We start from the raw sequence: 25840 nt of genomic DNA, 5'->3' as shown, positions 1-25840 counted from the left end.
CCACTACTTTTCTATACCCATCTGGCCTTGCCCCGTCACAATTATATATATATATTGTTGCCTGCTATGAGGGACTTATATTCTAGCATGAAATACTAAAAGTATTTAGGTAAATGTGACAGATTAGGCAGCTAGATCAATTAGACAGCTCAGTAAAATAGGATATACATTTCTGAAAGAGAAAAATATCTGAGATCAACTGCTTAGAAATCATTGCAAACTTACCATAGTCATCGTGGGATTGCTCTGCAACAGATTAAATCAGCTCAAAATGTGCATTTTGTCATTGGAAATTTGGTTAACATTACTATTGGCTGATTGAATTGTTAACTTAATGAATGGCTTATTTAATGAGCCACATATGACAGAGTCTTTAATCTTTAATACTTGTGTTATGTTATACATATATAACCACTATTTCACTCTCTCACTATCTCTTGTACCATCAAGCAATATTATCTATTCTTCACAGTGTAGGATCACTGTTTTCATAACATCTTCATCCAGGTTCATGCTGTATTTGAAATCTGGCTCCTATCATATCTAGCACTATGCAAAGGTTAGGTGAAATCCAATCTTCATAGTTATCCTCTTTCTGGGAATTAATGACACCACATTTGTTCCAATAGGAATATCCCAAATACTCTGAAAAAAATGCTGCAACCTAATCCTTCCTTGTTCTAACTGTACTGACTTCACTGGAATTACAATAGGGATGAAATTCACCAGTGCAGTACAGTGGACTACACTGAGAGAGAGTTGTGCTCTTGTCAATAAATATAAAGTACACACAGTTCCATCAGACGTACTATTTAACACTGGCCTGCTTAGAAGGCTACATAAATCAATACTAACTTACCTCTTACCCTCTGCACTTGGTCTGCAATGGAAAGACAGAGTTGAATAAATACATATTTTTGCCTTCTTCTGTAAACAAGTGTTCTGTATAGTGGGCAACTTGTCATGGGTTTTGGTTAGGTGTGATCCTGAAGAAGACTGAAACAAAGCCGGTCACTGAGATCTCATGACCCTGGTACTTCACATTGGCACCCCATAAAATCCTGAGTCAAATTCCAGATCAAGGCTCATCTTTAAGGAAGTTTTTGATATGTACACAAGAGGAGACAGAATACACTTGTCAACCTTACAGCAAGATCTCTCTTGAGGGCTCCCAGATCAACCATGAATTGGTCAACCACACATGTTGAACTTGTGAGAGCAGCAGATGAGGCTCCCAGCTGCTGTAAAAAGACCAAGTAGCTGCCTCTGAAGCAGGTGAGAAGGCCTCAGATATCACTGGTTCCAGAGCAAATGTAGCTTTCCCAGCCAAAACACAGAGAAAGAAGGGAGGAGGAGAAAAAGATGTGCAAAAAATATTTTTGCAAAAAAAGAAAGAGTTAGATTAGGTAGGTAGCTTATGTCGATAGCTCTGTGTGTTACTGCCTGCTTCTGTGAGGTACTAAGCACCCTCAATTCACATTGGCCAAATCCATAAGTCTTATTCAGATGTAATTCAGGCAAAATTCTCAAAAGCATAGATAATTCTCGGAAAACATCTGCTCAATGTGCATCAGCAGTCAAAAAAGCTATCAGAATGTTAGGAACTGTTAAGAAAGAGATAGATAATAAGACTGAAAATAACATTATGACACTCTATATATCCATGGTATGCCCACACCTTGAATACTGTGTGCAGTTCTGGTCACCCCATCTAAAAAAAATATGTTAAAATTCGTAAAAGTGCAGAGAAGGACAATAAAAATGATTAAGGGTATGAAACAGCTCCCATACAAGAAGAGATTTAAAAGACTAGGACTGTTCAGCTTGGAAAAGAGATGACAAAGGGGGAATATAACAGAGATCTAAGAAATCATGAATGATGTGGAGAAAGAGAAAAGGAAAATATTATTTACCCCTTTGCATAACACAAGAACTAGGGGTTACCTGATAAAATTAATAGGCAGCAGGTGGTTTAAAACAAACACACAACACACACTCAGCCCTTGGAACTCATTGCTAGGGGATGACGGCCAAAAGCATAAATAAGTTCATGGAGGATGGGTCCATCAATGGCTATTGGCCAACATGGTCAGGGACGCAAGCCTGTGCTCTGGGTGTCCCTAAGCCTCTGACTACCAGAAGCTGAGACTGGACAACAGGTAATGCTGATAAATTGCCCTGTTCCGTTCATTCTCTTTGGCACCAGCCACTATCAGAAGACAGGATAGTGGGTTAGATGAATCATTGGTCTGACCCAGTGCGGCCGTTCTTATGTTCTTAATGTTTAAGAAAAAGAGTATTGTGCCATTAAAGACTAAGTAAAACCTGTATTTGGTCCACTTAATCCAATGGACTATTCATGTGGGTAAAATGAGCTTTCACCCAACTGAGCATTTTCAAAATCTGAGCCCTACAGTGAAAGGGTTTTTGTGTTTTGATTGTTTGTTAGTTCCTCTTGCAAAGTGGATTATTAAGCAACTAGTGTGGAGAATTGAAATGATAGGAAATACATTTTTTCAATTAACCAAATAGAAAATACAAAGAAAATCTGAGTGTAACTGCTTAGAAATGAGGCCAAACTCACCAATCACATTCTGGAACTGGCCTGTAAAAGATTAATATTGATCAATGTACTTAGTTCATGTTCAGATTCACTAATTGCATTTTAAACATCATGAACATCAAAAATTAGCCACCTTCAGTGAGGTTCATGAGGACAAATATTTGGATCCAGTAGTTTTGCTATCAGCAAATTTGACCAGCATTGTGTTCTCTCTGCTGCTTTCAGTCAGCTTCTCCTTGTTTCTTTCAAGGAAAATTAAACTCATTCACTTGCAATATGACAGTTTTTCCATTGACCCCAAGGCCAAAAGAGACCATTCTAATAATCTAGTCTGATCACCTGTAGAACACAAGCCAGAGAACTGCCCCAAAATAATTCCCAGAGCAGAGTTTTTAGATAAACATCCAATCTTGATTTAGAAATTGTCAGGGATGGAGACTCCATCACAACCCTTGGTAAATTGTTCCAATGATTAATCATAGAATCATAGAATGTCAGGGTTGGAAGAGACCTCAGGAGGTCATCTAGTCCAACCCTCTGCTCAAAGCAGGACCAATCTCCAACTAAATCACCCTCACTGTTAAACATGTACACCTTATGCAAATTAAAACAAAAAAAAATAAGTTAACTTACTTTTGCATTTTCCAAAAAAATGTTCGACAGTCACAGCAATAAACAGCAAGATACAGATTAAGAAACCTACTGAAAGATAGAACATGTTACTATCACCACAATGTAAAAAAATAGCCTCAAACATGGGAGGTATTTCTAGGTGTTACAGTTTTGGACCTAAACAATGATGAACTTTTTTCTCATTCTCTCAAGTACGGTTCTCTTTATACCTTGACAGAGAATGAGAGAGAATATATTTCATATGGAATAATAGAGGCCTGCCTTCAGCATCTCAGGGAATTACAACAAAATCCAAAATACATGTACTTACTTTTCTGTTGCTAATGCTCTATCAGACTACACTGTGAACATTTACATTAAGCTTATAAATGAGCTAAACAGCCAGTCCCAGAATGTTTCTTTTTCCTTCACACAGAACTGCATTCCCAATCTTATGTATTCTAATAACCTCCAATTCACTTAATAGTGAACTTGGCCCTCATCTAGAATATTTATCATTCTTCTGGTTTTGTGTAAGACCTGACTCTCATGATGGAAAGTGTCTCTTCCAAATGTCTATTGCCACGTAGCTAGTCTTTAGGTTCGGAAGGATTCAATTTTTATTGATAAATGTCAATAAACTTCGGTTTCACCGTCCACAAACAAACTGAGGGAAAACATTTCTACCAATAATAATAAAAATGTATAAATAGGCAAAGAAAGAAAAATGTTGCTTGAGAATTTATTAGAGTCTGAATTAAGGATATCTTACTTTGTATATTTTGACATACAATGTTCACAATTTGTATTTTAGTGGTTATAAAGTTTTATCTTTTTGAATTTCAATATCTACTGTCATTAAATGATTATTGTCTGATACCCCCTGTTGTCTGAACCCACCATAATTTTCCCTAACTGTAAAAATTTAAATTGGTAAACATCTAAAAACCCCTTAAAACCCATAATTTTGCATAACTATGAACATTTAAATGATAAAAATAAAAAAATGCTTAAAAATTAGCATTATTATACGTCAAAATTATAAAACAATAAAATTGAATTCTACCAAGCCTATTTATCTTTGGTATTATGATGGGCTATCACTAAAGATGAGTGACTTGTGAAGAATATTTCACATGTATTTGTTCAAATTTAAAGACTAATTTGAATTTGGCCATGGTCTCAACCCTCTTGTGTTTCCTTTCTGAGAACTTTCAAGTTAGTATGAATACTCAGGAAAAACAAATTTTAAAGCTGAATTCTCTTATATTTATTATAAAGTGTGTTTGGAATTTCAGAACCACTTATCATATTCAAAAATACACCCTGTGCTGGTTACTTTACAAAAATAATCTATGCAGTGTTGTAGCTCTGTCGGTCCCAGGAAATTAGTGAGACAAGGCGGGTGAGTAATATCTTTTACTGGAACGACTTCTGTTGGTGAGAGAGACAGGTCTGAGGAAGAGCTCTATGGAGCTCGAAAACTCTCACCAAGAGAAGATGGTACAATAAAAGTGTAACCACCAAGGCGCTTACCTAGGTTTCTGGGGTTCTGTGTCCTGGTAATTCAGGGAAAAGCACTGACCCTGAGAGGAATGGGGACCAAGGGCAGATTCAGAGTCTGTTGGCAGCCAAGAGGGAGACACTATTTAGAGCAACAGGAGCCCTGTCGGCGTGGGAAGAGTAGCAGGTCTGCCTGCTTAGAGGAGGGGGCAGTGTCTGAGAGAAAGGAGGGGGAAGAGTCAAATGACTGACAAGTGAAAGCCCAGAGAAAAAAGCTAACCTTACACATAGGAAGTGAGATGCCCTCCCCTGGAGAGAGTAGAAACCATTTTTGAGGAGTCTGGGGTCAGCCACAGAAAGGGCGGGACTGGTTGTGGGGGCTGGTGAGTCCCAGGCCTGCATGCAGAGTCCCCCGAGAACTGGCATCTGGGCACCTGGCAGCAAAATCCCACAGCTTGGCCCTTTCCCTCTTCAAGGTGACTCCAGGTCTATACAGTTTTGTTGGGAAAACTTCCCACCTAGCCAGGCTGAGTTAGCCTTTCAGCTCCCTAGGGAAAAGCAGTCACCACATGGCACCTCTACTCTGGCTGATGGTTCAGGGCTGCCTCCTGCTTTAAGTGTGTCTGAGCGCTAGGGTGGGAGACTTAAGTGAGGATTTCATAGAATCATAGAATATCAGGGTTGGAAGGGACTTCAGGAGGTCATCTAGTCCAACCCCCTGCTCAAAAGGAGGGTTGGACTAGATGGGATTTTAGCAGAGCTGTTGTAATCTGCACCTTGAGCATTGCACCCCTTTGTGGTGAGGGGAAATCCTGGGACCAGAAGCACCCCAACTCCTGCCAGCAGCGATCATCAGCCCCTCTGCTGTGACTGAGGAGGCCAGATCCAGCTCTGAACTTGAGGATCATTCATGGAGTTGTGAGTGCACCATCCTTTAGTTAGATAGTCAGGGAGATTGTTTGGGAGACCCCCTAGTCCCTGAACTGTGTCCTCAAGCCAGGGGGTAAGGGTTTGGAGATTTCACTACCTGCTGCCTGTTAAACACATGGAGGGACTTACTGCCTTATCCCACATGTGAGTCGTTTGGGCTGCACTGAGCCCAGTTAGCCAAATCGCTAACTGCTGCTGCACAGAAGATATCATGGTCACAGGTCATCAGAGGCCCCTACAAAGTACACATACTAACAGAACACTAATTTTTATGGGTATTATCAGTATGGTGATAAAAAAAATGATGTCTGATTGTGGGAATTCATGGGTATTATCAGTATGGGCACCTGTGACCTGGAGAGTAGGGTTTTACCCAGTTATGTTATATTTACTTCCTGTTTAATATAATTACTTTGTTGAATATATTGTGCATTTGTGTTATTTCTTGGGAGACTCCAGCTATCTGGCATGTAAGTGGGAGTTACTCTGTGGTAAGAATGTTCCTTCTTAGCTGCCCTAGTGACCGTGCCAGGAATGCAGGAATGTGTGAGGGGGTGGAGGCACCACCAAATAAGTTCATACAGGAAGAAAACAAAGAAGCTACATCTTACTGAGCTGGAGGCGGGATCCAGATGACCCCAGGCATGTCCATGAAAACCTGTAAGGAGACTGGCACTAAAGGAGGTAACTGGGGAGATAGAGGGTGTTATAGAAGATATTACCTCACCCACCTTGTCTCATGAATAATCTAGTCACGTAACAAACAATACCACCTGAGTTTTTTAACCAATATACCGTGGAAGCTGAAGCTCAGATATAAAATATTCACAAATGCATTTGTGAACATTCTGAATTCCTAATTTTGTTAAAAAATCAGCAGTTTTTGCCTGAAAAATATTAGGTTTGGGGTGTCTAATAAAACATCGAAAAAGTTAGAGGGAAGCAGACACTTTCCACACAAAATTAATTTAGTCAAAACTCCAATTTTCTACCAAAAATAATGTTGATGGACATTTTTTTGACCAGCCCTAGTACAATATGAGTGATTTGCAGTGTTTGACCAAAATATTCAAAGTTGGGACCTAAAGAGAGACCAAAATAAAAGCAGATATTCTTGAGTGCTGTGCACACACTGCTCCCATAGACTTCCATGGCATATGCATGGGCGCAACAATTCTGAAAATGAGGTCATTTATCTGGGTACATAAATATGGCAGAAATTCATCCCAAAAAGTTTAAGCAATTGGTGTTTGTGATGAGCTCTACATTTTGAGGGCAGTGTGTGTGAGAGTATGTGTTTCTGAGAGAAAGAAATACACTGGTGGTGGCCAGAGTGGTTGTAGCAGCTCTCTGATCTGACTGTATACATGTATGTACTATTCCAGTAGCTCCTTTCCTAGACCATTGACAAAACTGTTGGCATGTAGCTACCCCTCCTTGGTGATGCAGAAGCCCCACTAAACAATCTCTCATCCTGAGTGACCTCATAACAGAGGAAAGGCCAAATTCTATCCTGACTGGCACAAACTGCAACACTTTGAATGAGATTGAACAAATCCCTCTAGAAGTAGAAATGCCTCACCCATCATAGAAATGCAGTCACATCTGAGAGGAGTGCAGAAGCAGTTCTATATCAGAAACACTGCATGTTGCAGTATGATCATCCTGCAAGCCCTTCATCTGTTAGAGTCCCATAGATTTCAAGATGACAGGTTTCAGAGAGTCCGTTTGCCCCTTTAACCCATTCTCAGCCACAATCAAAACTAATACTGCAAGATGATATGATGGGAGATGAGGGTGCTGAGCAGGTCACAGACACGTGCTCAGCATCTTGAAGAATAAAGTCCTAACCTTGTTACAGATGAAATATTTGGGGATAGAGATGAGTTAAGATTCAGAATGTAAAGATTTGTGTTTGTTAGTAGGCAGGATGATGCCCCATAGACCAAATAAAAAAAGCAGTAACCCTTGCTCAGAAGAGGGCAAGTTTCCTGGAATAATAATGATGACATACAAAGTTACATACCAAAGTGTTGAGCAGTTGATTGTTGAATCATCTCTGATTCTGTGTTGACAATGGCACAGGTAATCTCGGGGGTATCACATGACACAGCAATGGTGCTTGCTACTGTGAAAAGATTTTGCTCATCCTGCACTTCTGTTGTCTCAGCCAATGAGTTTATGCTTTGTCCTTTGTGATTTCTCCAGAAGACCATGGGCTTTGGATACCACCCTTTCCATTTACATTCATATTTGCAAACTTTCTGGAGATGCATTTGTAAAGAAGTTTCATTCCCTACTCCTGTAAAAAAGGCAGCATTATCACAATGGATGCATGTCTGACAATGTCGAGAGATGCTCAGAGAGGGTACAGTGTGAAAAGATCTCAGGGGCATCTACACATTTGTTCACTGTTTCATCTCAAAGCAAAGAGTGTATGTTTTGGTTAATATGATTTAAGATAAATCCCAGTAGAAACAATGGGAAATAATTTTCCTGTTTCCAAAAGCAGATCTGCTTTGCTCTGCCTGAACAAATATGAAGGTTCAAGTATTGCTCTCATTTATACCTGTACAAGCCCAGTGAAGCTAACAGTTCTGCATGGGGTTAATGGAGGGCAGAATTTGCCTCAAATATTTACACTGAGCAGAATGTGCTCCACAACGAGAAAGACTGAGCTCCAGTCAAATCCCCAATCACTGCACCTTTACATAGAATCATAGAATCATAGGATAGCAGGGTTGGAAGGGACCCCAGAAGGTCATCTAGTCCAACCCCCTGCTCAAAGCAGGACCAAATTCCCAGTTAAATCATAGTGTCTCTCACCCTGAATAACTCATCACACTTTACAAACTTTAAAAGAAAAAAAAAAACCAAAGCCAAAAATAAGCCTTAATGTGAAAAGATGGACACATATCGCTGTTCTTTGTCATTAATAGATGGCTGCCATACTAACCCTGGCATAGTTCAGCAAAAGGGCACATGAAGGAGTCATTTTGTGTAGGAAGAAAGGGGTGCAATTACCACCTTCTGCTTATAGATAAATAGGTTATATTAATAAGATGGCAGGAAAAGAAAGAAAATATGTGGAATTGCCACAGGACTCTATTTGCAGTTAAATGACCATAACCTGCTGTATGTCAATATATTACACTAGGGTTACAGAATCCTCTATCTGTTCCAACCCTCTTCTAGAGCCCACTCCTTCCTGGCCCCTATTGAACCAGAGTATCTTGTATATCTCTTTATTACGAATTTTAACTTCACACACTAAGAGAAAACTACAATTCCATCATAACTCATTTGCTACTCTCAGCCTTTGGTTTTGTGTATTTGCTTTTGTATCTCTTCAATAACATCTAGATCCATCAACGCATAGATAAGTGAGTTCAAGTTTCCAGATGAGCAATTCAGAAAACAAAATTACATGAATGGAGAAAAATGTTTGTGAAACAGCTAGATTAAAGTAGGGAAGGGATGGACAGAGAGTGGGCCAGAAGGAAGTTGCAGCAGAGGTGGATGGCACAACTTTGCTGCTTGTGCTTCCACATGCATTGATCTGCCTGTCTAGACATGTCATCTGCTTCCTTGGTTGAAACTGAGGAAAAAATGTTCTTCTCAGGGCTAGTGTACGCAAACCCAGGGATTGCAGCAGTGCCCTTGGATCTTTTAGTGTTGGCAGTGCTGTATCCGTCTTCAAAGAAAATAAACTACAATCCATGAAGGGGAGCTCTTCAATGGTCTGTTGTATTTCTACAGGAATCCCCAATGACTGAAGCCATGATGAGCAACAGATGGTAACTCCCATTACCGTGACTCTGGCAGCTAACTTGGCCGCATCCAGAGAAGCCAGCAATGCAGACCTTGCAACCAGATGACCTTCCAGCAGGAGGGACCAGCAATTAAAACTACCCTTTAGGCTGTGATGTGCGAAAGCAAAGGTGTCTGGGCTCTAGATTGTTATGCCCTGAACAACTGAAACCCCTCTGTGCAGTATTCCCTGTTTATAGCAAAGCTGCCCTTCTGCTTTTGCCTGGAGACCTGGGCTGCTCTAAGCCAGAGCAACTGAGGGTTCAAATTGAATGTGGTGATATAATGATTTCTTATCATATTCTTATATGAACATTTCATATCACCTCATGGAAGGCAGCTCCAGAAAATTTCATGCTGACAACTGAAGCCTCAATTGCTAAGGAGCAAACAATTCTCACTAGAGAGTGATCCTGCAAGAAGATGCTGGACTTGCAGAAGGCATTCAGCATCCTGAAGGACAAAGTCCAAACTGACCAGGGGTTGGGGATAGAGATAGAGATGACTTAAGTAGACAGCTCAGAATATAAGCCTCCATGGTTATTGGTAGGCATGATAATGTAATACATAAGGGCCAAATAGAACAAGAACCCCACTGTATACCTGGAACAGCCTGTAAACACTAGCAACAAAAACTAACAAAGTGGAAAAAATAGCTTGGTATAAAAAGTTACATATACCGAACTGGTGGGTGCTTGATTCTTGACTGATCTTTAATTCTGTGTTGATGATGGTGCAGGTAACCTCAGAGGTCACACATGGCACAGTAGAGCTCTCTGCTGTGAAAAGTTTCTGCTCATCCTCCCTTGGGTTGTCTTAGCCTTTGAGATTATGTTTTCCCCTTTGGGATTCTTCCAAAGGACTTTAGGTTTTGGATACCATCCTCCTGATTTACATCTATACCTACATACAGTCTCCTTCTGATGCATTTGCAGAGATGGTTTATCCCCTATCCCTGTAAGAAAGGCTTCATTATCACAATGAAAACATCTTCTAGTTCAGAGAGATGAAAAAGACAATGTTCAGGAAGGACACATTGCTGAAAGATCTCAGCAACATGACATCTGAATATTTGTTCACTGCTTCAGCCCAAATCAGTTTCCTTTTTATACCAAAAAAAGTGTGTGTGTATGCTGGTAGATTATTTTAATAGTGATTTAACATAAACACATTGGGGAAAATATTGAGCAGAAGTTGCTCTCATTTACCATTGTATGACCTTTCTGAAGTCTGTAATGCTACAGGGGTTTAACTAAGGGCAGAATTTGCCCATACAAGTTTTCACTAAGAAGAATGTACTCCACCAAGAGAAAAATCTTAGCTCCCATCAGTGTCCAAATAATTTCTCTCTCTCTCTCTCTCTCTATATATATATATATCTCGTCAATAATACTTATTGACACCACATATTAATATTCATTAAGCACACAATTTCAATAAAAAGAAAAGGAGTACTTGTGGCACCTTAGAGACTAACCAATTTATTTGAGCATGAGCTTTCGTGAGCTACAGCTCACTTCATCGGATGCCTTTGATAGCATGTGGCACAAGCTGTCAGCATAGTCTGTGTGATATGTAGATTGTAATGGATTTTTTACCTTCAGTCCTTTTGGTACGATGTCCATCTGTTTGCATTTGGAAAGGAAGATGATGTCTGTCTGTATCTGTACAAGTTTTTTCATGCAGTTGATAGATTTACACTCCATACGGCTAAATGCAGTGCCTTACATAATGACAGGTTTCAGAGTAACAGCCGTGTTAGTCTGTATTCGCAAAAAGAAAAGGAGTACTTGTGGCACCTTAGAGACTAACCAATTTATTTGAGCATGAGCTTTCGTGACCTACAGCTCACTTCATCGGATGCCTAGTGGATGGTTCACTTCATCGGATGGTTAGTCTCTAAGGTGCCACAAGTACTCCTTTTCTTTTTGCGAATACAGACTAACACGGCTGTTACTCTGAAATCTGACAATTTCAATATAACATTATACTTACGGCTTACGGTTAAGGATTTCATTGGACTAGGATGCAGATGATCTGGGCTCCGTTCTTGGTTCTCCCACAGACTTCCAGTGCGACCTGGGGCACGCCACTTATCTCTCAGTTCTTTAGTTCCCCTTCTATAAAATGGGAATTATAACACTTCCTTTCTTCCACCCATTGTCTGTCTTGTCTATTTGATTATAAACTTTTTGGGTAAGGGACTGTTTCTTAGCCTGTCTGTCTCGCACAAATTGTAATTAATAATTATAAATAATAAATAATAATATAGAATCTTCAGGTAAAATTTTCAAAGGCACCTTAGTCCCACTTTCAAAGATGAATGATGTACTTCTATGCCTAAGGGCAGGTCTGCATTTAAAATGCTGGATTGGTGCAGTTACACCAATGCAGCTGCGCCACTGTAGCATTTAAATGAAGACACTCCTACATCTAATTGGCATAGTTAATACATCTCCCCAAGAGGCAATGGCTATATCGATGGGAGAAGCTCTTCCATCGACACAGCACTGTGTACACTGGGGGTTAGGTCAGTATAACTATGTCGCATGGGGTGTGGATTTTTCATACCCCTGAGTGACATAGTTATACTGACATAGATCTATAGTGTCAACCCAGACTAAGTCTCCTGAAAAATTAATGGGATTTAGTCTCCAAAGTATCTAAGGACTTGTCTGCATGGGAACACTCAGGAAAGTTAATCTGAATCAACTTTTAAAATTGATAAGTTAAACCACAGTAAACCCATGTGGACATTCTTATTCAGAAGTGGCCTTAATTTGATTTAGCTTAGTTCACAAATTGAATTCAGGCAACTTAAATTTCATTAACCCCCTGTATGGGCATCTCTATTCAGAATTAAACTAATCCACTTTTGTCATAAATATAAAGGAAAGGGTAACCATCTTTCTGTATACAGTGCTATAAAATCCCTCCTGGCCAGAGGCAAAGTCCTTTTACCTGTAAAGGGTTAAGAAGCTCAGGTAACCTGGCTGGCACCTGACCCAAAATGACCAATGAGGGGACAAGATACTTTCAAATCTGGAGGGGGCGGGGGAAAGGCTTTTGTCCGTCTGTGTAATACCTTTTCCGGGAACAGATCAAGGATGCAAGCCCTCCAACTTCTGTAAAGTTAGTAAGTAATCTGGAAAATGTGTTTTCTTTGTTTTGGCTTGCGACATTCACTGTGCTGGAGGAAATGTGTATTCCTGTTTTTATGTCTTTTTGTAATTTAAGGTTTTGCCTAGAGGGATTCTCTATGTTTTGAATCTGACTGCCTGTAAGATTATCTTACAGAGTTGTTCTCTTATCTTTTTTTGTTCTTCTAATAAAAAGTTCTGTTTTTTAAGAATCTGATTGGGTTTTTTGGGTCTTAAAAACCCAAGGCTGGTTTGTGCTAATCTTTTTTATTCTCAAGCCTCCCCAGGAAAGGGGGTGTAAGGGTTTGGGGGGATATTTTGGGGAAATAGGAAGTCCAAGTGGTCCATTCCCTGATTGTTTGTTAAATCACTTGGTGGCAGCAGCATACTGTTCAAGGACAAGGAGAAATTTGTGCCTTGGGAAAGTTTTTACCCTAAGCTGGTAAAAATAAGCTTAGGGGGTCTTTCATGCCAGTCCCCACATCTGTACCCTAGAGTTCAGAGTGGGGAATGAACCCTGACAACTTTACATTAAAATTTTAGTTAATTGGGATTAATTTTCCAGAGTGCCTCTGCGTAGACAACAACTAAGTAACTTTTGAAAATGGGACTCAAGATCCTATATCTTTTTGCCACTTTTGAAAATTTTATCCTTATGGAATAAAATGTAATTTTTCAACCTGAGTGTAGAACGAAAAACATCTGTTCTCTGTTGTAAAGTGCCACAAGTACTCCTTTTCTTTTTGCGAATACAGACTAACACGGCTGCTACTCTGAAACCTGTTGCCATAATAACTCTCATAATAACTTCTCGAGGTCCCTTCCAGCCCTACATTTCTTTGATTGTATGTTGTTATAGCTTATTATCATTATTCTGCTTCAAAAAGGTTTATTAAAAAGTAGTTTAAATTGCACTCTAACATCCCTTTAATTGAATTAATTAAAATAATTAATTAATTAAGTTGAAAGAATTGGCATTTTAAAAGGAAAGTAAAGGGGAGAGTGATTATTATTGGTACCTTTTCTAACAGCAGACAGTCTGAAATCACTTCTGAAATCAGGAAACAGATCTCACAGTGAGATGCATTAGACCATGTAGTAGCTTCCCAATAGAAGAAGTGGAAACTCCATTATTTAGGAGTTTTAAAGCAATAATAGACAAAGCAATAGAAAATGTGCTGTAGAGAAGGGACAAACCCGTGCTGGCTCTTGGGGAGATAGAATAACAGAGTTCTGCTACATTTGCTTTCTCCCGTTCCAGGCTTTTCTTACCTATAACCAAGACTTCAGTGATGATCTCTCTGTGAAACAAGTTGGCTGAAGCAGAGCATACATATTTCCCTTCATCTTCCATCTGAATACTGTTCAGTTTCAGAGAAATATTTCCTTTCCCAAACTCTTTTCCTTTAAAAACTTCTGCCTTTTTTTCATATTCCTTCCGGAGCCATTCTCTGCTATTGTCTCCATTTGGAGATAAATAGCTCATTGGGCATTTGTCACTCTGTGGATAAGAATTAACCAGGGGGCTGCTTTCATCATAGAGATAGAAATAGATTATCTTATCCTTTCCAGGTCCAACTTTCCTCCATTGCAACTTCATGCTAGGGGGCAGATGTTTCGTAATCAGCCGGCAGGGAAGAATGGTATTTTCTCCAATTACCGTAGTAATTGTGTCATGTTCTGCCTCCACATCAAAGAAACCTGAAAAATGTTCAGGGGGTTATATTTGCACCAGCAGCACATAATGCCTCATATTAATGTGCAAGAGAGAGAGTGAAAAAGAGGCAGCCCTAATTCTCCTCTTATTGATACTGTTTTTACAATAGTGTAAATTCATTAGCTTCAGAGGGTCACTCCTAATATACACACAGATAAATGAAAAGAGAATCAGAGCTCTACTGTCTTTTACATCTTTGGTGATCTCAAGGATAGTATTTGAAAAGAAATGGTGAGTGGTACAGGTCTTAACTATGCTACACCAAAGGCTTGTCTACGCAGTGGGGTAATGGGCACTACAGAAGTGTAATTAATAAAGTGCACCAATGTGTTGTGCATTAATTGCTCTGTGTAGACCTTGATGATGCACACTAAAAGTTCCCTAGTGTGATTTACCATATTACTGTTTCAAACAATAATACAGTAAAGCACACCAGGGAAACTTTAGTGAGCACCAGCTGCGAGCCTACATGGACTAATTAACGTGGAACCCATTAATGCACTTTAGAAATCACACCCCAATAATGCATGTTGGTGCTCCATGTAGGCAAGCCTTGAATGACATGGTTGGCCACAAGGCAGATGCGTTTAGCCCGATTTCGTAAGTAACAGCAGGAATATTTACTTTGACAGTACTGCATCTCTTACCTGAAATTGCAATAACTTTTTTGCGGTGCCTCTTCAGCAAGGGGTTTCTTATAGTGCATGAGATAGTGTCAGAAGCAGTATCTGCGACCCTGAGCGTACTGTGGATTTGATACAGATCTGTCACATCTTTTTGGATTCTTGTTTCAGCCATAGCAGTTATGTTTTGTCCTGTGCTGTCAGTCCAGCATACTTCAGGTTGTGGGTACCACCCTTGGGACGTACACTTCAGAGTGACTAAATTATTCTGCTGATGGTCTATAGTTAGGCGAGGTGCAGATCCAAAACCTAGAGTGAAAACCAATTTCAGAAAATGTTAAACAGGCTGAAGAACTAGCTAACAAACACTTCACAAGCTGATCCCAAACTGTATGTAGACATGACTACATCGTATGTATGTGACAGCTTCACTTTTAGGATGGGAGCAGGTCCGTAAGGAAACAGTATTTTCAGAAAAGGGGAGATCCATCTTTTTGCTCCCCATATTTTGAGCTCATTCAGGGGCCCCGCTATGGCCCATTGTAAGTCAGAGCAGCCTTAAGTCTATTCTAACATACATTTTGCTTCTCATGGTCCCCTATGAGCCCTGGGAAGCAGAGCATAGCCAAAGCACAGTGTGCTCCAGCCATACCAGTAGTATAATGGCCCTACTGTCACTCAAACCCTAACCCCGCCCCTTGACCCCTTGACCTGACCCCCGAACCCTTAGCCCCGCCCCCAGCCCAAGGGTGCCCTACCATCAATCAAACCCAACCCCGCCCCTTGACCCCTTAGCCCCGCCCCTTGACCCCTTAGCCCTGCCCACCAGAAGTCCCAACCTCATGAGTTATTACTTCCGGGGTCAAGGCCGCCACATGACTGGAAGCAAGGTGTGTGATGTGACACCCCTTTACCCCTTAACCCCATCCCTTGACCTCTGCCCCCCCACCGGAAGTCCCGCCCCATGGGGTATTACTTCCAGGGTCAAGGCTGCCACGTGACCGGAAGCAAGGTATGTCATGTGACCCCTCTAACAACTCCTCCCACTGCCCTCTACCAATCAGGGTGGGTTTCGCCCCTGTAGGACCGCCCAGAGAGGAGCTTTGACCAATCAGGGCGAGTTCCGGGGTGGGGGTGTCCTCTCTGGAAGTGGGTCTTGTGACCCCTCTAACAACTCCTCCCCACACCCTGCTACCAATCAGGAGGGGTTTTGTTCTGATAGGACCAAGAGGAGATTTGACCAATTAGGATGAGTTCCGGGGGCGGGGTGACCCGTCCGGAAATGATTCGTGTGACCCCTCTAACAACTCCTCCTACCAACCTCTACCAATCAGGCTGGCCCGAGAGCAGATTTGACCAAAATAGGGCAGGTTCTGGGATGGGGTGAACTGCCCAGAAGAGGGGCGTATGACCCCTCTGCCAATCAGAGCGCAGCACCATCACCCCATAAGGCCCAGCGTCGGGCAGAAGAGGCTGTCTTTTACCGAGAGCGCGTGTTTTAGAAATCATGGAAACATGGACTCCTTCACCACCCCCGTGAGAACTTCAGACTTTGTTTTAGCCCCGAGGGCCTTCAACCAACCGCGGAGAAAGCGCTACATCAGCGAGAGTTCCGAGGAGGAGGGGGCGATTGAGGGGAGCCCTTTGGCCCAGTCATTGATGGATACACCGGAACCTGAAACCCAACCGCTTGTGAGGCACCGCGATGAGCGTGATGGCCTCTTGTTGTCCACCCCCCGAGAGGTGGAAAGTGATCACGGCTTGGGGGAGTTACGAGCGGACAACGTGAATGAAAAAGACGTGACTCAGGTAAATGAATGCTTAAGAAGTGACGTGGGGTGGGGGTGTAACGGGGGCTAGGAACCAGGGATTGTGTAAATCAAAAACCAAGCAGCGGTGTGCTTATGCTGTTTCTTTTTTGAAAAAAAATCTCTCGACAGTTCGATGATGCCTTTCTAGAGGACCCGGAGACTCTGGACAGCGTTGCACCAAGCAGCGAAGATGAACCAGGCCCACCTTGTTTTTGCTCAACGCCGATACAAAATGTTGAAGAGGACTCCGAGGATGACAGCTATGAGGAGTTTAGGAGGAGGCTTGGCATGGAACTGACTGAGCCAGTGCCACGTCGTGAGCGTAAAAAAGTCATGCGGACTATTGTACGCGTTGCTGTTTATTCTGTTCTTAATCACTGTCTTAGGCAAAAGCTTTTTGAAGATTGTGAGGGCTGTGTCATAGGTGCACCAGGCCAGCGGCACCATGACTGTGTGACTTGGACTTCAGTGGATATAAACTGCAAGCTCCGGGGCCTGTGCGCTGAGCTGTGTTTGGAAAGCTTATTAAACACTGTGATTGCCATAGGTTATGCTATGCAATGTCTGTGCCTAACCCAAGAACATTTAGCACAAGGGGTGACCTTGATAAATGCTGTGCAATTCAGTGGAGACCCTGACCATGTTTTAAAGAAAATGACCAAACCGGAAGATGCCCGCTTAGAGCGTTATATTGACCGTCTGGTCTGCACAAAAAGTTACAGAACCCTGCTTAAGAAAAAGAAAAGATTTCTATTTGTAAGAAATCTAAAAGGATTAAGTTAGAAAATGGTGAGGGGCCAAAGATGCGATATAAAACTTGGTAGCTGTAAATTTAAAAAAAAAATCTATTGAAAAGGGCTTTGTGACTATCTGTATTTCTGTTAAAAGGTCTCTGGCCCCTAAGGGAGCTTAAAGTCTTTTTTTCTTTCTTTTTTAATGGAGCATCTTGGTTTGTTTTCAAGGAGCTGTATGTCTTTTAAATGAAATAAAATTGCTTGTGAGAACCTAGCTCTTGTGTCTTTTGTGTAAGAGAGACTCATTTACAGCAAAAAAAAAAAAAAGCTGAAATGTATGTTGTGGGAAGGGAAAAAAATCCTAAAAGTGTGTTTACAATAAAACAAACAGGGATGGTTCAGACATGTGGTTGAGTACAATAGAACTGACTTATTCTGTTGAACTGAATGGGTTTAACCATCCCCACCCCTCACTGAATAGCCAGGGTGACTGTGATTACTCACCCTGGTTGTCATAGGGTTAATTTTGATGGGGGTGCACCCATAGTAAGGGAGGTGGTCCCCTCCCAAAAAATACAAACAAGTCCCAAGACATTCATTGATATCTGCAAAGGGTCCCTCACTTGAAATGGTTACTATAAGAAGGCCCTACAGGGGGTGGGGAAAAATAAAATGTATTTGAACTTAAAAAAAAAAGGAAAAAAAAAAGAAAAAACTTATACCCACCCCTTTCCCAGATCACAAAAAAGGGAATGCTAGGGAGGAGTGATCCAATCAACCTGCTAACTACTTTGAAAAAAAAGAGTTAGGATGGTATAAAAACCTCAGGTAGCTTGGAGACTGTCTCTTTCAACAGAAACTCTCTTGAATTGCTGCTGGACTGCAAGTGGAGGTATGTTCTCTGTTTTTAACATTGAAAATATATATTCTATAATGCCATGCTTTGGCCATGCTGTCTGAGTAAATAAGGATGTTTATCTTTATTACAGTGTGATCTGTTTACAATGGAACCAGTAACTTTAAGTTGCAGTTCATCACCAGGCCACGGTAAAAACCATTTTAAGTGTAGTTATAACTTAAGTAATAACTTCAGGTATTACTTAGTTTGAATAGGGATTTGAGGCTAATACTAAGTAACATTTTGCTTGTTTTTTTGTTTTTTGTTTTAAAAAGCCAAAGGCCCCAAGCCCACATGGCTGTGGGGTCGGGGACAGAACAACCAGGGGTCTTTTTAAAAGCATGTGGGGGGTTTATTGAAAAGTATTTTGTTTCAAAACTGTTTTAAACTGATGGTAAGGGTGTGTTTATAAAGCTGCTGGGGTTGTGTGTGTGTGAGTGAGAGAGGGGCCTGTGAAAGACCTAGATGCAGGGTTTTAAAAGTGCTTGGTTGCAAACTGATGGTTTGTTTCCAGCTAACAGGGGCTTTTTACTGTGCCCAATGTTGTTGTTTTTTAAATGGGAGGGGGCATTTGGGGCTAATACTAAGTAACATTTTGGCTTTTTTTTTTTTTTTAAAAAAGCCAAAGGCCCCAAGCCCACATGGCTGTGGGGTGGGGGACAGAACAACCAGGGGTCTTTTTAAAAGCATGTGGGGGTGAAGGGGGGTATTGAAAAGTATTTTGTTGCAAACTGTTTTAAACTGATGGTAAGGGTGTGTTTATAAAGCTGCTGGGGTTTTGTGTGTGTGTGTAAAACATAAGTGGTTTTTACAAACTGATGGTGATGGTGTGTTTCCAATTAATGGGGTTTGCTTTACAGCACAGTCAAAACCTGGGGGGGTAAAAATGCTCAAAAGAAAAAGGAAAGAGACAACTGAAAAGAAAAATTCACCAGTATCAGTGACAGATGGATGGATGAAGCTGGGTAAATATATTTTGCTTATTAGTCTGGTTAATTTATGAGGTTTTGTATTTTAAGTACATACATAGGTGCAGGTGCGAGAGGTGGCAAAGTTACGTTTTTGTAAAATGCTCTTTTTTTCCCCCTGCCCCAATCAGTCATGTGCAGCCCCTCTGACAAGGCTGTAGTGAGAGCTACCAGGACATCCCCCCGAGAACCATCAAAGAACCAGGAATCTGCTCTGAGACCTTTAACAGCGCAAAGCAGCACAAGGGTGCAGATGAAGCATCAGGCCAGTCCAAACCTCATTTACGTCAGACCCAAGGACAAAACAAAACACTCTGGTAAAAAACGCCCCTGCAAACACAACTCCAGTTCCTCAGCGGCCACCGCTGCACCAAGCCCTGAGAAAACTGTAAGCGAAAACGCCCACGTTCACAAACCCAGAGCGCCCGCTGTAGCGGCTCTGAGTGTGCGCAGAAACACACACATTCACAAACCCGGAGCAGGCGCTCTAGGGGCTGTGAATAAAAAACCAAGGACCGACAAGCCATTCTCCCAAAACCATCAGCTTGTCACAGATCCCCCATATGATAGTATTTGGGGAGAGATTGATGTGTCATTCAGAAAACTTATGGATGTTGTATCCTCGGGGGGGTCTAAAACCACAACATTCTAAAAAGATTTAGAAAAAATACGCTTTGTTCAGAAAACTGGTGGAGGCTGAAGCCGCAGGGGTCCTAAAAGAAAGGGGGGCTGGAAAGGGGGGCTCTGATCAGGCCTGTCTAGGTGTGGAAAGGGGTACCTTCAAGGATGCACATCAGCTCACGTGTAAACAAAAGGGTGGACAGCCCTTGGGGGATAAACAGATGGCTGCCAAAAAGTTCCAGGCCAGGGTCGCTGTAAAAATTTTAAAAAGGGCTAAAGAGGTAATGAGGAAAAAAAAACAAAAAGAGACGCCCCCTACTGGAGGCTCTCAGACTGGCCTGTCTGAAAATGGGGAGGCAAAATCAGACTCTGGTTTAGAAAATTCCCCAGCGAGTTCTCTAGATTGTGTCCCATCTACTCCCAATGACCCACAGGGAGGAGTCTCAGGGTCTGACTCTCAATTAGTATCTGATGTAGAAGATGCCATTGATGGTTCCGTAGAGGAACCCCCAAGTAACCCTGAAAATGCAGAGGTGTATATGGAGAGAGTGAGAAGTTGGCAACGTGAATTACCTAGATTTGGGGGGTTGGTGTATTGTGAGGAGTTTCGTTTTGTCCATCTTGAGCAAATAAATTCAGCTCAACAGGCTGTTGAAGCCATACATAGAGGGATACAGCTAATTCTCGATGACATTAATGGTAGGGTAGGCCCTGATGATTACGTACAGTTACGTTTAGAGAGCCGTCGTTTAACTAACCCTTTGTTTTCGGTCAGAAGAACTAGGGATGAGCTGTCCGCTGAGGATTTCTTAAATCAGACCTCAAAGCTGCTTCAGAGCAATAGAGAATTGCATCTCGATGGTACGTTGCGCCTCGTTGTTACAGTTGTAAAAAATAGGGGTGGGGGCGCTCGAAGAGTTTTAATTTCTATCCTTAGTAGTCAGATTATTCATAAAAAGAGACAATGCTTAGTAGACCTGACTTACACCGGTACCAATCTATGTTTTGCGTGAGGGCTCTTGGCCGTCATGGCTGGTCATAAACCTACGGATGCAGAATTGTTAGCAGAGGCGAGAAAGTTGCACGAGAAACTGGGGTGGTCAGATCAAAAAAAGGTTATGCTCAGTGACGTAGCAAAGTTTGAACAGCATTTAGGAGTTAACATACAGGTGGTGTTGTATGCGGTGAAAGGTGGCTGGGGTTTTTTTAAAACGGGGGGCCCCGTGTACCCTAAGACTTATTTTATCCTGTTGCACGATGAACATTACTATGGGGTTCTGGATGTGAAAAAGTTGTTCGGAGCAAAAAATTACTGTGAGTTTTGCCACACGGTGTACAGTCACGACCATTCTTGCCGTCTCTGCTTGAGCGCAACATGCTCTGACAACGTGGGTGTGCAGCTGAGCTGTCCTAGCTGTAAACTGTATTGTCGGTCCAAAGAGTGTTTAGACAGACATGTCAACTGTGCGTCAAAAAACCAAGTTGAATGCCTGTCTAAAACTTTGGGCGATAAGTGTCAGGCGTACGTGGACAAGCGGCACAAGTGTAAAGGGAGGCGCTGTAAGCAGTGTCAGGGTTTGATCGTTGGAGATGTAGACATTCACCTCTGTTTTATGGACAGCCTTAGAAAGCCCGAATCATCAGAAAAGTATATTTTTTATGATTTTGAATGCATGCAGGAGACAGGGTTGCACACTCCCAATTATATTTTTGCGATGTCCCTAAAGCCGGAAAAATCCTGGGAATTTAAGGGTGACGAATGTCTTTCTATGTTTGTTAAGACCTTTATTGGCAAAGAGTTCCAGGACTACACATTCCTAGCACACAATTCCAAAGGTTATGATGCGTATTTCTGCGTTAGACAGTTACTGAAGGAAAAGATGTGCATAGAACTGATCACTCAGGGCAGTAAACTAATGTGTGTGGAAGTTAAGGCCCTTGGCATTCATTTTATAGACTCTTTAAACTTCTTGCCCATGAAGCTTAGCAAGCTCCCACAGGCGATGGGGTTTGAAGGTTGCAAAGGGTATTTTCCACATTTTTTTAACACTTTAGAAAATCAAAATTATGTGGGGCCTATGCCCGGTGTGGAGCACTATGGTGTAGAAAGCATGATGCCCAGGGAAAAAGCAGAGTTTCTCGACTGGTATCAAGACCACAGCTCTGAGACTTTTGACCTGCAGAAAGAGCTTGCGTATTACTGCCAGCAGGATGTAAAAATTTTGAGACAGGCTTGTATCCTATACAGAAAAGAAATTATGAATATGACGGAGAAGGTCGATCTAGTAGAGAGAGAACCCGGTAAATTCACCGAGATAAAACTGTGTATAGATCCGTTCCGGTACATAACGCTGGCATCCGTCTGCATGGCTATGTACAGGTTTATGTTTTTGGAGCCTAACATGGTAGCTCTTCTCCCTCCAGACAACTATCACAGACAGAAAAAGAGATATTCGATCCCATCTATCCAGTGGCTGTTGTATATCTCTCAAAAAGAACATATACAAATACGGCACGCTTTACAGGGTGGGGAACTACAAGTAGGCCCCTACTTTTTAGATGGTTATGCCAATATTGACGGGGTACACACAGCCTTTGAGTTTAATCGGTGTTTTTTTCACGGCTGTGTCACCCATCATTGTGAAAAAGCACAAAACCCTATGATGGGTACAACTTTTGGGTTTCTTTATTACAAGACGCAGCTCAAGACCGACTATCTAAAACGGCTTGGTTTTGTAGTGAGGACTCTTTGGGAGCACGAGTGGGTGGTGATGAAAGAAACAGACAGGGAGCTTGTGAGCTTTTTAAACCGAGCCCAGTTACCCCAACCTCTCATGCCTAGGGATGCTCTTTTTGGGGGGAGGACGATCGCCATCCGTCTATATTATAAACCTAAGCCCGGCGAAGAAATCCACTATTATGATTTTACCAGCTTGTACCCTTTTGTAAACAAAACCAAAGACTACCCTATCGGGCACCCCGATATAGTTTATGACAAATTTGGACCCCTTGCAAACTATTTTGGAATTGCAAAAGTTAAAGTGTACCCCCCACGAGGCCTCTTTTTCCCATTGTTACCTGTCAGAGTGGGCGGCAAGCTTATGTTCCCGCTATGCCGAACCTGCGCGGAAACCATGCAGCGGGAGACGTGCACCCACACTGATGAGGAGAGGGCCATCCTGGGGACTTGGTGCACTGTGGAATTGAACGCAGCCATAGCGAAGGGGTACGTGGTGGCTAAAATCTATGAAATCTGGCATTTTAATGAAAAATCTGATGAACTCTTTTCGGAGTACATAAAATTACACCTCCGCCAGAAACAAGAGGCTTCAGGGTATCCCAGCTGGTGCACAGACGAAGACAAACAAAATAAGTATGTTAACGATTTCTACCAGAAAGAAGGCGTGCTTTTACGCCGACATGAGATCAGGCTAAACCCCGCTAAACGCCAAATTGCTAAACTGTTTTTAAATTCTCTGTGGGGTAAATTCGGCCAAAGAACCAACCTACCCAATACCAGCATCGTGAGAGACCCCGACGAACTCTTTCAGTACCTATTTTCCCCCAACTACGAGGTTTCATCCTGTGAGTTTATCGACGATGAAACAGCGTGCGTATCTTGGAAGCACGCAAAAGACCGTTATTCTGTCTCTGGCAATACCAATGTTTTCATAGCCTGTTTCACCACCGCTTATGCCCGCTTAGAACTATACAACCTCCTAGACGGCTTGCAAGAGCGGTGCCTGTACCACGACACTTACTCGGTGATATTTGTGAAAAGGGAGGGGGCCTGGAATCCCCCTCTGGGGGATTATTTAGGGGACCTCACGAGCGAGATCCCACCAGATCAACACATCACTGAGTTTGTGTCGGCAGGCCCAAAAACATACAGATATAAACTGTCGGGAGGAAAGGCTTGTATGAAGGTCAAAGGTATTACCCTGAACATAGCAAACTGTGAAAAGATCAACTTTGACAGTTTGAAAGATCTAGTCCTGAACTATTGCACGGGTCTGCGAGAGAACCCCTCAAAAAAGATAGAGGTGCAGGAACCCTCTATTGTAAGAAACAAAAATCAGTGGCAAATAGAGACAAAAACCCTTAAAAAACACAGAAAGTCATTTACAACAAGAGGGTCCTAGGAGAAGGGTTTAAAACCCTGCCCTACGGCTTTTGAAAAATGGATACGAGGTGGAAACACCCCTTTTCTGCAATTCTCGCGGGGCCTAGCAACTGCGGGAAAAGTTACTTTATAAAAAGTGTATTGGATAATGCCAAACAAACATTGTCTGTTACGCCTGAGAATATTGTGTGGTGTTACAGTTGTTGGCAACCTCTGTATAAAGAACTGCTCTGTAAATACCCCTTTATCAATTTTGTGGAGGGTCTGCCTGATGCTTTTGATGATGACCGTTTGTTTCCTACCAATAAAGTGAACATGATTATCATAGACGATCTGATGAACTCCGCTTGTGAAAGCGATGAAATCGAGAAAGCCTTTACCAAGTACGTGCATCACAGGAACCTGAGCATTACGTATATAGTTCAGAACATATTTTGCCAGGGAAAGAAGAATCGCACTATTAACCTAAACACAAAATACATGGTTCTGTTCAAAAACCCCAGGGACAGATTACAAATTGCTACACTCGCTCGGCAAATGTACCCCGGCAAAGCTCAGTTCTTTCTAGAAGCTTTTGAGGATGCTACCAAAAGGCCTTATGGCTACCTGGTGGTGGATTTAAATGCTTCCACACCAGAAGCTTATAGGCTAAGAACTGGTCTTTTCCCTCCAGACTGGCCGGCAGTTTATACTTTAAAAAGAACAACAGCCCAGTATGAAAAGAGATGAATTATTGGCAGGCCCCTTTTTAGCAGCCGGGGGTGCTGACTGAAAACATGTCTAGCTGCGTGAAAAGAAACCTGGGCCTTTTAAAATTACTTAGCAAATCGTCCCCGCAGCAAAGAAGGGCTATACTGTGCTCAGCCTCTGACGATCTAGTAGCAGCCATCTCAGAAATAGCGCTCAACACCTTAAAAGGAAACGTACCTTTAACGCCAAAGCAAGTGCGTGTGCTGAAAAAGAAACACACGCTTATAAAAACTTTGTGTAATAAAAGGGTTTCACTTAAAAGAAAGAAGCGTCTGGTGAAGCAGTCTGGGGGGTTTATAGGACCCCTGTTAAGTTTTGCTATCCCTCTGATAACGGGACTTTTAACTAATCGATAATGGAGTATGCAGAAAAAATGTACCTGGTGCCCAGCCGGCAGTTGGAGCAATTAAGTGCTCCCCCTCCGGCAGAGGAAAATATCAGAACGACCGCAACACGCTTACTGGATGCTGAAATGAAATCTGTTCTTCAAAGAACTGACTTAGGTGAATATGAAAAGGCTAAACTTTACAGCACCGTGCTTCAAAGGTACCTAACGTACGTGAAGCAGAGCGATATGGACAATGGAAAAATAAGTCTGTTTCTACCAGAACAGGAACAGAGTGTGACTGCCAAACCCTCCGAAACACCAAAGACCTCAGACTCTGTTGCTCAGGAGGTGTTGGATAACGTGAATAAGCGTTATAAGAAAAATGCATCAGTATTGCTAAATAAGCTGGGCCAAGATAAAAACATTTCTTCATGGACCGATAAAGGGTCTTTTGTGTACAAAGGCTCTGTGGTTAATGGTTCTAACATGCTCGACTTAATCAGGGCCGTCACCCAGACGCACTCTGTTCCTAGCAGACATGTACCTAAAGGATGGGATGTGTTTATGAAGGCCATGGCGGAACTGAACATACCATCTTCCGTCATGGGCAACGCGACCAACAGAGATCTTTTGGAACGCCTCAAGGCCTCGATCGTCGACACCGGTGTGGACCAAGAAACAGTGACCCCTTTTTTGCCATCTAAAAAAC

At 42.1% G+C, this 25840-nt stretch overlaps 1 protein-coding gene across 5 annotated transcripts in view; it reads right to left on the bottom strand.

Annotated features, from left to right (window-relative positions):
* The window catches only part of LOC311512029 (butyrophilin-like protein 2), a 69067-nt gene that overhangs the window by 31393 nt on the left and 11834 nt on the right, over positions 1-25840 (bottom strand). For 3 of the 5 annotated variants that reach the window (XM_084613015.1, XM_084613014.1, XM_084613017.1), the window contains 7 exons: positions 14923-15207; positions 13831-14259; positions 7635-7910; positions 3197-3265; positions 2585-2605; positions 860-880; positions 226-246 (listed from right to left, as the gene is read on the bottom strand). In XM_084613015.1, coding sequence (XP_084469141.1) covers positions 226-246; positions 860-880; positions 2585-2605; positions 3197-3265; positions 7635-7910; positions 13831-14259; positions 14923-15207 — 1122 coding nt within the window. The remainder of the gene's footprint in view (positions 1-225; positions 247-859; positions 881-2584; positions 2606-3196; positions 3266-7634; positions 7911-13830; positions 14260-14922; positions 15208-25840) is intronic. The other 2 variants (XM_084613016.1, XM_084613018.1) reach the window with 2 other exon arrangements.

Source organism: Lepidochelys olivacea (assembly GCF_965140295.1).
Source record: "Lepidochelys olivacea isolate rLepOli2 genome assembly, chromosome: 23".
NCBI classification, from domain to species: domain Eukaryota; kingdom Metazoa; phylum Chordata; order Testudines; family Cheloniidae; genus Lepidochelys; species Lepidochelys olivacea.
This window is presented reverse-complemented; position numbering and strand designations above follow the sequence as displayed.